The sequence below is a fragment of the Micropterus salmoides genome, unplaced genomic scaffold (assembly GCF_014851395.1).
Source record: "Micropterus salmoides isolate LMB-PRFRI ecotype aquatic unplaced genomic scaffold, ASM1485139v1 Ms_hic_scaffold_4073, whole genome shotgun sequence".
Lineage (NCBI taxonomy): Eukaryota > Metazoa > Chordata > Actinopteri > Centrarchiformes > Centrarchidae > Micropterus > Micropterus salmoides.
In genome coordinates, this window is record NW_024043455.1 from 1 (window position 1) to 13,862 (window position 13,862).

Here is a 13,862-nt window from a genome sequence, read left to right on the forward strand (position 1 = left end):
TAGTTTTGTAGAATGTAGGATTTTAACTGCTGTAATATTGGTGCCATTTAAATGTTTTTACCTTTACTTTTGTGTGTTGAGACGTTTTTTATTTGATTAGTTTCTTGTTTAGTTGGCTATAGGCCTACTTGCTGCTGAAATCATCCTCCTGAATAATTTTGCCGTATTTCGTATCAAGATTTGTTTTGGCAGCTCTCCGTTCTATTGGTTCTCAGCCCTGATCAGTGACCAATCACAGGTGGTCATTGTTAATAAATGGTTGGTCATGAAACAGGTGCAGGTACGGAGGCGTCTCTGCAGTCCAAACCGCGTCTGGCGCGCGGGACCGTTATTTCTCTTTCCTCGAGCTCATTGATTAACGTCACAATGGCGCCGCTGTCCATCCAGTCAGGAGTGAACTACGCCAAAACTCTGCTGCCGGACACTTTAGTGAGGTAGGTGAACAAAACTTCGTCGGCTACCAACTGACTGACATATTTTTAAACAACCTCCCACATTAACTTTTTGTTCCTCTTGTTGAATCTGATGCGACGCATGTGGTGCGTAATTTGGCGCACGCGGCGCACCTGCTGCGCGTCAAGGGTTATTAGTGTGAAGCTGCGGGCCTCCCTGCCAGTAAGTATTAGAGAGAAAGAGTCTCTGCTACAATGTTAGTCTTTTTAATTAAGTAAAATGCTGCATTAAAAAGCAAAAACATAATTATAATTGGCAAAATGTATTGAAGTACTTAAAGCACCGTATCCACTAAAGTATCAATGCAACAACATCTTATTATTTGGTCAGGAGAAGCCCATTGAGAATGAGTACACATGGTACACTTAAAGAATCAAGCCTTTGGGACCCATCCACACTCTTAAGGACCTCTGCAACCTGAACTCCCCAAGTGGTACCAGCACCTCTGACTGGAGAATCTTTAGGAAGAGTTCCATGTTGAGGGACTTTTATAAACGGGACACCCTGTTTGGTAACCACTGACCGCAAAGTTAAGGAGGCTACAAAGCTAACTGGATAATTTGTGCAGGATTCTAGATAAAAACGCACCTAGCGGGCTACGTGTAGCTAGAGAAGGCCACTTTACCATTTCGTAGAACTACAGTGATGGTGGATGATCTGGCAACCCTGCATGGTCGTAAGAATCTAGCAGAGATGATTCTGCACGCATGAACAAGTCCCCACAGTCAATCACAGGTAAAAAGGTGGCTTGAACAAGTTTCTCTCGCACTTCAGAGGGGAAACGGGACTTGTTGTCTATGAGTACAATGAAAGCAACTTTATCGTTCGTCCGTATACCAAGATACTTTAACACGTTACCCTTTCAGTGGCGGCACACCAGCGTGACGAGGCTCAAATCTGAGCTTCAGTGAAAGTCATGAATTTGGTTTTCTGCGCATTTAGAACTAATTTCAGTGTACATATAAATGAAAAGCCCTGCGAGGTTGATAAGTAATCAAAGGTCAAATGTTCTAAAGTATCAAAAGTACTTATGCAGCAGACTGTTCCCATCATGAGTGGCGTTGGATAACTGATGAGCAGCTTTAGTGTTGAACCACTGCATTCTGGTGTTTAATCCTCAACTGTGCATCATGATTTAATATGAGCAGAGGTTTATATTTCAAAAATCTGAATCTAAGGAACCAGTAACTCCAGCTGTTGGATAACTGTGGCGTTTAGGTGGAACATGCTGTAGTAGAACCGGTTCGTCGTTTAGGAAGACTAAAAAAGCACAGATGCAACAGTCTACATCCAGTGATACAGCAGTCGTGTTTTTAATTTGTCTGCAGGTCCGTATCAACAGTCCAGACCACCATCTCTCGTCACATCTTGCCCGCGGCTCAGCCTCGCCGTTTTATGATCTGCGCCCATAGCAGCCGGAGGCCGGCGGGTGTGGAGGCGTCCTCTCTGGACGAGCTGCTGGAGCAGGTGAAGATCCTCCCTGTGACGTTATCTTAAAATATTCACACAGCTTCAGTGGAGAAGATTCAGAGTTTCAAAACAGATCTTTGGCTCATCACCTGCACGCTGTGATTCAGCGATTGGTTTTCCTGTGTTGCGTCTCAGGCGGTGAGGGTGTTCATGTTGACCTGCACCCTCCTGACTCTGGTCCTGGAGGAGGACGGGACTGTGGTGGACTCGGAGGACTTCTTCCAGTCTCTGCCCAACAACACGCCGCTGATGGTGCTGGAGAACGGAGAGAGGTGGACGCCGAACAAGGTGAGCATCAAGTCACGAGAAAACGCAGTCAGTGTTTCTCATTACTGCAGTGGAGAAGATTTATTAATCCGTATTGATCCTGGATCTAAGAATCTTTTAGTTCCCAGTTTTGAGTTTCTAACACTACAAAACTGTTGCTGGTGGTTATTTTAAAGCCGGATTTGTAGCTCTAACATGTGACCGTTTCAGATGAGTGGTGTGAACAGGAAGTGGCTCTCTACCTCTGGTGACCTGATCCAGGTTACAAATGACTTTCTGATTTTTAAAAGGCTGATTTTTTTTTTTGTGAGCTGTGACTTTCTGCAGTTCTTCCACAAGATGGCAACGTGTTCACATGTTTCACTCGAGTGGTTTGTGGAGGCTTTGACTGAAAATGTTCCTGTGCATGTTGGAAGTCTTGCAGGAGAAATCATCAGTAATGTGTCGGAGCGTTTTCAACATGCAGTTTAGTTTCTCTTTGAGGCTGAGCAGTCGGACTGTGTGAAGGCCTCGGTCGGTCCACAGCGGCTTTCATCCTCTTGATGGAGGGTGGATCCCTGTGACCTCTGCCCCCCCCCCGTTGAAAGAACAAAGGTCCTGATCAGATTTTTTTTGTTAATGGATTACGTTTTTTTCACTGTTTCAGTTCTACCGTCAGCCAAAGAGGAATGGGGTTGCTAAAGTGACCTTTAACCTCTACAAGCTGCACCCTAAAGACTTCCTGGGCTGCCTCGCCATCAAGGCCACTCTGTATGAGGTCTACACGCTGTCCTACGACTTCAGGTGCACCAGGATTAAACACATCCTCAAGTGAGTTGACCTCTGCTGGTGATCTGGGGCAGCTGCAGCAATTCAATTCAGCTTTACTGGCATGAATGTAAAACAACAATGTTGCCAAAGCTACAAATTACAAACTACCAATTCATTTCATACACTTAAAGAAAATAATCACAATAATAATAAATAAAATAAAAAAATAATTATCAAATAAGTAAATAAAACTAAGTGTGTGTAACTAAAAATAAATATTGCTTTCAAATAAATAAAACGGTTAATGTGTGAAAAGATTTTAAATATAACAACTAAGCAAAAACAAATTAACAGTAATTGTGTGTTTAAAAAATCAAAATGATATTAAAATAAATGTAAATTGGTTTAATAGATATAATTACTTAAATAACAAACAATGAAAATAAGATTTTGATCATTTTTAAAGTACAATTATTTAACATATTTATCAGTCTGTGGCATGAGATTTATTTTGCTGCAATGTTCTGGCATTTCTCCAGTAATGCAACTAATCTCAAGTCTCATGGCCAAAACATTAAATGGCTGAAATCTTACCGAGCCTCATACTTTGCTCTACTTTGATGCGTGACTGGAGTCTCTGTCTCCTCCCCGTCAGGTTGGCGCTGAGCGGTGTCACCTGCCTGAGCAGACTGGCAGGCCAGCTGCTGCTCTACACCGCTTCCTCATTACTGCAGTTCACAACGGAGCACGACTGCTAGTGCAGGTTAGAGGCGTGTCCGTCCTCGCCAACGACGTGGGACTCGCCACAAATGGTTTAACTGCCCTCTGGTGGAAAATATGAATTCAGCTTGTGTGTCTGAGACAGACTGAGTTAAATACTCGCAAACTCTTACCGGTTTCCTCTTGTTCACCCTGTTTTTATCTAGACTGACTCCTGTCTGAATACGAGTGTTTTAAGTGTGTTTAGATGGACGAAGTTGTTTCAGTTGTGACGTTTCTTTTCTGGATGTTTTATCTTTTCTTTTTGAGCTGTGAGGATTTAAATTTAATGTCAAGAGGAGGAAAAGTTGTAAATGTGCTTAAAATTTAATTGTAAATGAATAAAGATGAGCTATTTGAAGTGTTGTCTGTATGTTTCTGTATCTATAAACCAGGAGCTCTCATTTATTGTCTTTCCAGAAAACAAGGGCAGCTTTACAAAGAGTCTCTGACGCAGCTCTCCTCTTTGCTGTCAGTTTTGACTCCTATGACTGATCAGTATTAAACATGAAGTGTTGCTGCAGGACTCTGACCGAGCAGACGCGCCGTATCAGCGATGGGTTCCTCTTTTATAGCTCTGCTGTGAAAACCGACACTGCTGGCCTCAGCAGCAGCTGACCCAGGCTTCATCGTCTCTCTGTGGGAATGTCTGGCACATGTTCCCCTACAGAGCAGAAAAATCCCCTGCAGGTGGCCTTCCTCATTTCTCTGTACAGACTGCAGAGTCATACTGTAAAGAGCTCATTTTGCTCTTCTGTGTGAATGTGGAAGCCACCAGTGATGGAAAAGTAACACCACAATTTGAAAACGCTAACAAGAACAAATCCTTTAATTTAACTATCAAGTAATGTACTTAAAGCATAAATGTGCTCAGTCTACAGCCAAAATGGGCTTTGTCATTGTTGTATTAGCATTTTAATACTGTAGCAGGCTGCACCAACATAACTGTATTGACTTTTCTCTTGTTGGGTGATTTATGTAACAGTAGTTTGTTTTACAGTATATGCTCAAATGTTTCCAAATTTATCTGTGAAATAACTGCAGGCACCTAATCTAGTGGAGTAGAAAATGTGAAATGTCCACGTTCAGCAGCTGCAGTTCATTTACAGATCAGTTTCTTTTCACCACAGGACAAAAATCTGTATCTGACAGAGGAGACGATCACTGTTCCACAAACGTAAGAACCATGTTGACACCGTGAGCCTTAAAAGATAATGCAACATGACGTAGTCTTCATTTCACTTCTCTTGTGGGATAATCATGCTCTGAGTTTGGGAAGAGTTACGCTGTGAGCTTTTCTTTAGCTTATTTGTTTACATTTTGGTAAATTGGCGCCATTAACAGTCTCTGAATTCACTGTTAGCAGCTGTTCTCCGTGTGCACGTGGATGTATGTGCTATGGCCCAATCCCAGTATCGGAAAATTCTGAAAAAATATGTACGGTAGTGAACGGCGAGAGATCCTGTTTGAACAGAGTCCTGAATCACACGTGATGTTTGTCAGTTTAAAAGATAATTAAGTCAAAGTTGCAGTTTGTTGTAAATCAGTAAAGTTAAATTTAGTTTTGTGTGAAAACCGTTCAATGAGCTACATCACTCGTCTCGCACAATATACGTCACCAACATGTTAGCGTGCTAATGCTAAGCTAATGTTGGTTGCTTGGTTGCTGCTAGCTAGATAACTTAGCTATGTTCCACGCAGAAATATATCTCACCTGATGTGTTTAATCCAACGGCTCTCAGTTCTTTAATCTCATCATCCTCTCATGTAAGTTCTTTGACGTCAGTTTCAGTCATTGAGAGAAAAAGTTACGACGTCACATTTGCGACCTTTGCATTTCTGGTCTTTGTAATTCTGTATTTTCAGTCTTAGACCTCAAAAGTTTTACATCAAACTGCAACTTTCTTGACTTTTAAATGTATATTTTAAATTGCCCATCATGTGTGTAAGTCAATAATTTTTCCGAAGAAAGGTCCCATGGGGGTCAACCGGAAGGGGCGGGACTTTCTATAAGACAGATTTGCCGTTATATTTCTCTCGCTTTTAGGTGTTGCCTGGTGACCCCCGTGTTTCATGTCATACCGCTATGAACTGTGGGCAATTCCCTCAGGCAAAGTCTGCAGAAATGCGGACTTAAGAAAAGGGCTTAAAAAGGGCTCACTAGAGAGCCCTCGCACACTTGTGGGGCGGCGGCGAGGGGACACGCCTCAAAGTCTGAGTGTGGACATTGGGATTGGGCCTATCACTGGAAAACTTAGACTTTATGGTTCTCAGGTTTCATTAATGAGGAGGAAAGTTATAACGCCACCTGCAGGCAAAGAGTTACAGCTGCAGTGCTTTTCTTTGGAGTAGCTGCTGTTTTTTCATGTGTTTGAAGTTTTACATTTAATTTGGTGATGAACTGAGTACAAACTTGTTGGAAGGACATCTGATTTTCCTTTTTCCTTTATCTTTTTTTTTTATGTTAATCATTAAAACGATGTAAAATGATGGAAATGTTGTGAATATTTCACTTTTATTTCAGTGATACTGTTGGTCAGAATTGATGAATCATGTCATGAATCATTTCATTTACATTTTGTGAATCTGTTGCACCTGTTTCATCATAATAAAATAATAATAAATAATACTGTACAATGATTTTCAATTGCTTTTGTTTTTAGGTTTTCTCTGTGGTAACATATAAAAAACTAACTTTAGGAAACTCAATCTGTATAGAAAAGATTATTAGGCTTATAAATCTATGGATGTTCAAGTATTGTTTCCACGCAGGAAAAATACTTTATTGCGAAGTAAAGATATTTTCCACGCTTATATGCTAGAATTAAATAGTACTGTTGAGTATTTCTGTGGGACAAATAAAACAAAGTATGCTGAGTGGGGACAAATTGGACCCACGGGACGGGTGACCTCGCGGGGCGTGGTCGCGTGGACGCGCGTGAGAAGAGGAGGAGGAGGGGGGGGTGAGAGAGGAAGGCGGCCGCGCGCTCCCGTTTAACAGACGCACACCGGCATCCAGCAGAGACGCGCCGACACACCCCAGAACACCACCGGAGAGAAAAGACCGACCGAGAAGAAGAAAGATGAGAGAAATAGTTCACATCCAGGCGGGACAGTGCGGGAACCAGATCGGGACCAAGGTACGGACCGGGATCATGTCCCGACTCAACTTTGTAAATAATAATTATGTCGCATCACTGGATAGTTGTGTTTGTAGGCTGACACTTGCCTTTAAATTAGGTTGCTTTAATGTCCTGATGTTCTGCCGGACTGCAGGTTGCCTATAATAAACTAAATAACGTGTCAAACATCATGCAGGGATTTTCAGCCCACATCAGGCTGGACTTTAAGGAAAGACTGAAAGCGTCATGTCCAACTTCACCAACCCAAACGGTTTTATCGCGAGATTGAGGAAATCTCTGTATTTAATATGGATCTATGATTTCTGGCCACAACCAGTTTGACTGTTCCCAGTACTGACTGGGTGGATGGGATCGATGCTCATCCTTAAGACAAGCCAGAGTTTGGAGAGGCTGTTAGAAAAAATAGTGTCAGACATTCAAGCTCTAATAATAATAATAATAATAATAAGCGTTAAAATGAACATGGAGTGCTCTCTGCTCTGTAATGAACTCATTTCGGTGCCGAGGGGGAGTGAAGTGAACTCCCTCTGTGAGACTATTCAAGGAATCTGGGTGAACACACACACACACACACACACACACACAGGGGCTGACCAATCACACAACTATTTCAGAGGGCTGGAAATCAAAGGAGTGAACTTGGTTTCAGCCGGAGAAGAAAGTAAATCACGAGAGATAAGAGAGACAACAAGAGCTAAACAGACAGTTAGCAGGTCACCTCATAACCACAAAGGCTGCTGGGTAATGAAGCAGTGTGGAAACTCTGTAAGTCAGCAGTGACACAGCTTCTTAAACAAAGCTCAGGTTGTAAATTAAAGTCCGTGCAGCACCGTAAGAGTATCTGCTGGTGTTTAAGTTCATCCTGCAGATCTACAGCCGACCAGCAGAGATCAAACACGTCAGTGACCACGTTTTTAACTCCTCTCGCAACAAACTCGTCCTCTTTAACTTGAAGTGCAGATCAAATGTACCGAATCTGTCAGGTTGAAACTGAGGAAATGACAAGACAGATTTCTGGGCAGCTGCGACTGCGCTTTTTAGTCTGAGAGCCTCATCAAATAAAGGTTTTTAAACCTCTACGCCAAAGGTGAATTTACACAAATATTAAAAAAGACACATGAAATGACTGATTACCTTCAGTAGGACTCTGTGCAGTTTTCTGTCCAGCAGCAACGAAACATGAGCCTGTTAATAAACCGCTTAACTGAAAATTTAGGTTTGAATGTTTATGTTTTAAAGGGTCAGTTCACCCAAATCACAAAAACATACATATGCGTGACAAGTACAAGGAAGAAGCAGCATGAAGTGTCCCTCGTTTATAGGCTATATAACACCTTTATTTAGTCAGCTCATCTCATTGAGATCAAGAGAGCTGAGTGGAGCAGAAAGAAACAAACTAAAACACAGCTTCTTCTTCTCTTTTTCTGCTGCTGTGACTCGGCCAGTTTTGGGAAGTGATCAGCGACGAGCATGGCATCGACCCTGCAGGGAGCTACGTGGGTGACTCATCTCTTCAGCTGGACAGGGTCAACGTCTACTACAATGAGGCGTCCTGTAAGTACAACACATCACAGTGAGTCACACGCTGAATGACTGCTGAGGCCCTTCTGGAAAATAAATCACATTTCACCTCTTAAAGGTCAAGTGTTTAATATTTAGGAGGATCTAGTGACAGAAATGCAATATAAGATCCATAACTATGTTTTCTGTAGTGTATAAAGACCTTACATGATGAACCGTTATGTTTTTATTACCTGAGAATGAGACATTTCTGTCTACACACACCGCGGGTCCTCTTACATGGACGGCGCCATGTTTCTACAGTACAAACTGCTCTACAGGGCGCGTTTCGTCACTACGTTGACAACAACGGCAACAAAAAGTAACGTCAGTACTAGTAGTCGTAGTAGCCAACTGGTTTATTAGAATAGAAGAGAAATTTGGGCAAATGGAGGACCAGATGTCTTGTTTAGCCAGAGAGAAATATTCTCTGCACCCTATTCAGCAACGCAGCAAAACCTCTTATAGAGGAAGGCGGGGTGGTTTTACCTGTCTGACCTCGACACTAGAGGTCACAGTTTGCATTCTGCAGACAGATTTTTCGGACTAAAAAGTCACAAAACAAGACCTAACAGAGACAGTCGTAACTAATTCACTGTCTTAAAGGCTCAGTTTGTAAGTTTTAGTGACATCTAGTGGTGAGGGTTGCAAATTGATAGAAAAATAGAAGAAATATTGTACATTTGTAAAAATAGAAGAAAGTGACGACTCTTCTCTGTTTGTGCAGCACATAAATACGTCCCCCGGGCAGTGTTGGTGGACCTGGAACCAGGAACCATGGACAGCGTGCGCTCAGGAGCCTTTGGGCAACTCTTCAGACCAGACAACTTCATCTTTGGTAACAATCCATACTGACACATGAAGGCTTTACTTTCCTAAATGCCAAAATCTTCTGTATGAGATACCAATGATAAATAAAAGATACTTAAAGTAGTGTTAAAACATAACTGTATTAAACATCAGGCGGCGTCAGCTGAACGAGTATGATGTTTAGCAGCTTGTTTGATGAAAGCAGCTGGAAACAGACTAAACTAGACAGGAAATGTGCTGCAAAACCAAAACTAGGACCTAAAAGAGGCTAAAAGCTGCAGAGCTGCAGATGAGTCAGTGTAAGAGATACTTTAGACTTTGTGTGGAGGACAGAGCTGCAGCAGCAGTGAAACTTTCCAGCATTACATTTGTACAGTAAACAGACTGAAATATCTCCAGCGTTTGTTTTATAAACTGATGTCTCAGGAGGAGAAGAAGAAGCAGGGAGGTCTTTCTTATCCAGAAATAAAATCTCACAGCTTCTCTGTCCTGCTGAGAAGTGGGTCACCCGCCGAGTGTGTGTCTGCACGCACGCATTCCCATCTGTTGTGGCCATCGTTTCACATTTCACAGATGGATTTTCTCTGTGCTGATTGGTTGTCTGCAGGTCAGACAGGTGCGGGGAACAACTGGGCCAAAGGTCACTACACGGAGGGGCAGAGCTCGTGGACTCGGTCCTGGACATAGTGAGGAAGGAGTGCGAGCACTGCGACTGTCTCCAGGTGAAGAGGACTAATGGCTTTTTGCTTTTCGTGTGTCTGACGTAGAGCTGCTTTACAGGCAGAAACGAGCAGAGCCAAAGTACCAGTTTCTTCTTTCACCTAATAATATTTGTAGGTTTTATAATCTCCTCGACCCTCAGTGGCCCCACAGGCCCCAGGTCACCTGGTAGCAGTTTGTTATTGATTACAGATTTGTTTTGGAACATTCACCAAAAAACACAGTATGAAGTGAAATGGGCGCCTGGTGGCTTAAATCATGGTCGTTGGTGATGCTCTCTGCATCATGTGTCACCAGGAAGTTGACACCGCCCTGTTTCCAGAACCTTTAAAATCCATTACCTGTTACCCTACCAGGTCCACCAGGTGGCAGTTCTTCTGCGTTTTCAACCCCAAAACTATTTTAGCACAAACCAAAACATGTCAGAGTATCAAAGACTCTTGTTTGCTTCTTCTCTGATCAGACTTAAATCAAATTTGAACTGACTTAGACAAAGGTGTCTGTCTGCTTGTATTTAGACAACATTTACCATTTGAGAACTTTGTCTTTGGTATTGTTCCATCACTAGTGTTTAAAATCTAACAGTAGATCTACAGTTTCATTGGCTTGAAGTAATAACATGTCATCCAGGTCCATTTATAATAAATATCTGAGAACAAAGCCTGAACATCCATCCACTTAACTGTCATCTTTCTCGTCACCGTTTGCTGTGAAATCAACAAACTATCTTCTACGATTCTGCCTGCAGGGTTTCCAGCTGACTCACTCTCTGGGAGGGGGCACCGGCTCGGGCATGGGCACCCTGCTGATCAGCAAGATCCGGGAGGAGTACCCCGATCGGATCATGAACACCTTCAGTGTCATGCCCTCACCTAAGGTATCAGAGCGGGCTTTTAGACTGAGGGAAGGACGGCCAGATGGGAGAATGTGTCAAATATGTTTAAGTGTGTTTTTTCCCCCTCAGCTTTCTTTGATTCCTCTCTTCCACCATTTCCAAGAAAATCCTTCTCGCAGAACCCCCAAACCTTTTTCTTCCAGTCTGTGAAGTTGTCTTTTAAAAGTGTAATTTATACTTCTGGGTCGAATCGACGGCGTAGGCTACGGGGCTACGCAGAGGCTACGGCGTAGCCTGACGTGCACCTCCTCAAAAATGTAACTACACGTCAAGTCAACGCGGACTGTAAGCTCTGTGTTTGGTCGGCTGGGTCGCCTCACAATGCCTCCGAGCCGACCGGAAGTACTCCGCGCTTTTAAAGTAACTTGTACTAGCGGCCGAAACGGCGGCTGTAACACGGTGGATATTTGACCGTCACAACCCGAGCAATGACTCATTTCCCTATCCGGATGCGGTCCACTCGGTCACTAACATTTGAAAAGGCTATAACAGTTACAGTTTTACCCCCATTCACGTTAGTGGAGCGCTAAACCGGAAGTTAGCCTGCTCGACCGGCAAAGGTCAACACGGTGGACGCTGTAGCGCTACTGCCGACTAGCGTTTGGGGGTGTAATCGCAGAATGACGGACACACCGACGCACACGTATAAATGCCTGGCTACCCTACGCAGGAATATAAATCAAGCTTAAGTGCCCAATCAAACCTCAGAGATTAAAAAGGAGCTTTGCACTGTTTGTTTCAGGTTTCACGTGTGAACATGCGGCGAATAGCCTGGTTTAGGGTATTTAGGGTGACTACAGGGCTGGAAATGAGCCCTCATTGTTGGAATAACAGGAGGTTTTGCAAACACTGCGTGAAAGCAGCGTTATCCTGTATTTACATATGTGATCTTCCTTCCGTCTGCCAGGTTTCGGACACCGTGGTGGAGCCCTACAACGCCACTCTGTCCGTCCACCAGCTGGTGGAAAACACAGACGAGACCTACTGCATCGACAACGAGGCCCTTTACGACATCTGCTTCCGCACGCTTAAACTCACGACGCCCACCTACGGCGACCTCAACCACCTGGTGTCGGCCACCATGAGCGGCGTCACAACCTCGCTCCGCTTCCCCGGGCAGCTCAACGCAGATCTTCGCAAGCTGGCCGTCAACATGGTGCCTTTCCCCAGGCTCCACTTCTTCATGCCGGGGTTCGCTCCTCTGACGGCGCGAGGCAGCCAGCAATACCGAGCGCTCACCGTTCCCGAGCTCACCCAGCAGATGTTCGACGCCAGAAACATGATGGCGGCTTGTGACCCTCGCCACGGACGATACCTCACCGTCGCCACCGTCTTCCGCGGGCCCATGTCCATGAAGGAGGTGGACGAGCAGATGCTGAACGTCCAGAACAAGAACAGCAGCTACTTCGTGGAGTGGATTCCCAACAACGTCAAGGTCGCCGTCTGCGACATTGCTCCTCGGGGGCTCAAGATGGCCGCCACCTTCATCGGCAACAGTACGGCAATCCAGGAGCTGTTCAAGCGGATCTCTGAGCAGTTCTCGGCCATGTTCCGCCGAAAGGCTTTCCTGCATTGGTTCACGGGCGAGGGCATGGACGAGATGGAGTTCACAGAGGCGGAGAGCAACATGAACGACCTGGTGTCCGAGTACCAGCAGTACCAGGAGGCCACCGCCAACGACGGCGATGAGAACTTTGAGGACGAGGAGGACGAGATTGTTGAGTAAGGAGACCGAGCGAGGCCGGTAAAACTCAGAACACTGGTAGACGAGAGATGAGAAATAACAAATCTAGTGGTTCTGACCCATTTAGACAGGAAGTCAAGTCAAATTCAGTTAGAAATATAAAACATTTGCCACAGCTTCAAAGATTTAGTTATTTAAATAAATATCTTCTGGGTTGTTTTGGGGGCTAATTATATATCTGATAAAGATAAACTGTCCTTGTAAAGTTATTTTTCCTCAAATCTAAGATTTCTATTCCAAAACAAATTCTAAAACATGTGCTCAGTATGTCCCACAACTGTTTCCCATGACAAACATCATGACTTCAATACACAATGATATAAACTTTATGTTTAGTTTTATTTGAGGACAGTCAACATTGGTTCCTTTTGACCGTGATCTTTCTCTAAATTTAACAAAGTCATTTTTGTTCCTAAATCTAACCCAACTTTAACCTGTCCGATCAGAAAACGCTCGGATCTAACTTTGGACGGCAGTGACGACCTGTCCTGCTGATTATATCAGTTCTAGGAATGCAAAGAATACAATGTGATAACCAATGTCTGTCACTGTTTGGTAAGTTGGTAGAATAATAAAAGCTAATATTTTTATTTAATGCAGTGAAAATGAGAAGGTGTCAAAAATACAAACACAAGATGCTAAAACCTTGAAGTGGAAAGATGAAGGCATGTTTTGACGTCACTTTTATATAAAACAGACGCAAAGACACATGCTTTTATTAAATTTACAAAATCCCGATCATCGCTTGTCGTACTGTGTTCGAGTGTGTTTGTTGTTTTCTAACTGTGATTTTTGTAAATGTGAGCGCATCCAGAGCGGCTGAAATAAAAGCTTTGTTTAAGGCCTGACACTGTTACACGTCTACTGTGTTTGTGTGTTTTTGATGTGTACTGCATGTTTCCTGCCACTGGATCTGTCCGCACTGCTGTGTATTTATGGAACACATGGACACTTTGCTCACTAACTCCTTTTTGTTTAGCTATGCTTTATGAAATTAGTCATCTTGATTATAAAACCGTTTTTAGTCACAGTGGCCGTCTGACAGCAACACAGGTCTGAAGGTTAAATTATGTTTAAATAATAGTTTTGTTGCGTATCGCATGTAAATAGTTTTTCTGTGTTTGTCTGAGGTCACTTCCTCTGAATTTGCTGCAGGTGTTTATAATTAAATTTCTTCGCTCAAAGCATTTTTTTTAAAATGAACATTTTCAGGGGGCGAGACATTTTGAGGTTTTGAGTTTTTTTTGTAGATATAAAAGAAAATAAAATGCTGACAAATGTATATTTTATA

At 43.3% G+C, this 13,862-nt stretch overlaps 1 protein-coding gene and 1 pseudogene across 1 annotated transcript; both read left to right on the top strand.

Annotated features, from left to right (window-relative positions):
- Positions 1-298: 298 nt before the first annotated feature.
- On the top strand, positions 299-4,060 carry LOC119887235 (cell death activator CIDE-A-like). The gene is made up of 5 exons (XM_038698112.1): positions 299-434; positions 1,782-1,920; positions 2,059-2,211; positions 2,837-3,000; positions 3,596-4,060. The coding sequence occupies exons 1-5, from the start codon at positions 367-369 to the stop codon at positions 3,696-3,698; spliced, it is 627 nt and encodes a 208-aa protein (XP_038554040.1). The 5' UTR covers positions 299-366; the 3' UTR covers positions 3,699-4,060.
- Positions 4,061-6,683: 2,623 nt separating this feature from the next.
- LOC119887234 lies at positions 6,684-13,427 on the top strand (annotated as a pseudogene).
- Positions 13,428-13,862: the final 435 nt, after the last annotated feature.

Excerpts from the sequence above, each read along its gene's own strand:
- LOC119887235 (XM_038698112.1), top strand. The coding sequence starts at position 367 with ATGGCGCCGCTGTCCATCCAGTCAGGAGTGAACTACGCCAAAACTCTG. Across the intron at positions 435-1,781 it reads CTGCCGGACACTTTAGTGAG|GTCCGTATCAACAGTCCAGA; the intron begins GTAGGTGAACAA and ends ATTTGTCTGCAG. Across the intron at positions 3,001-3,595 it reads AGGATTAAACACATCCTCAA|GTTGGCGCTGAGCGGTGTCA; the intron begins GTGAGTTGACCT and ends CCTCCCCGTCAG.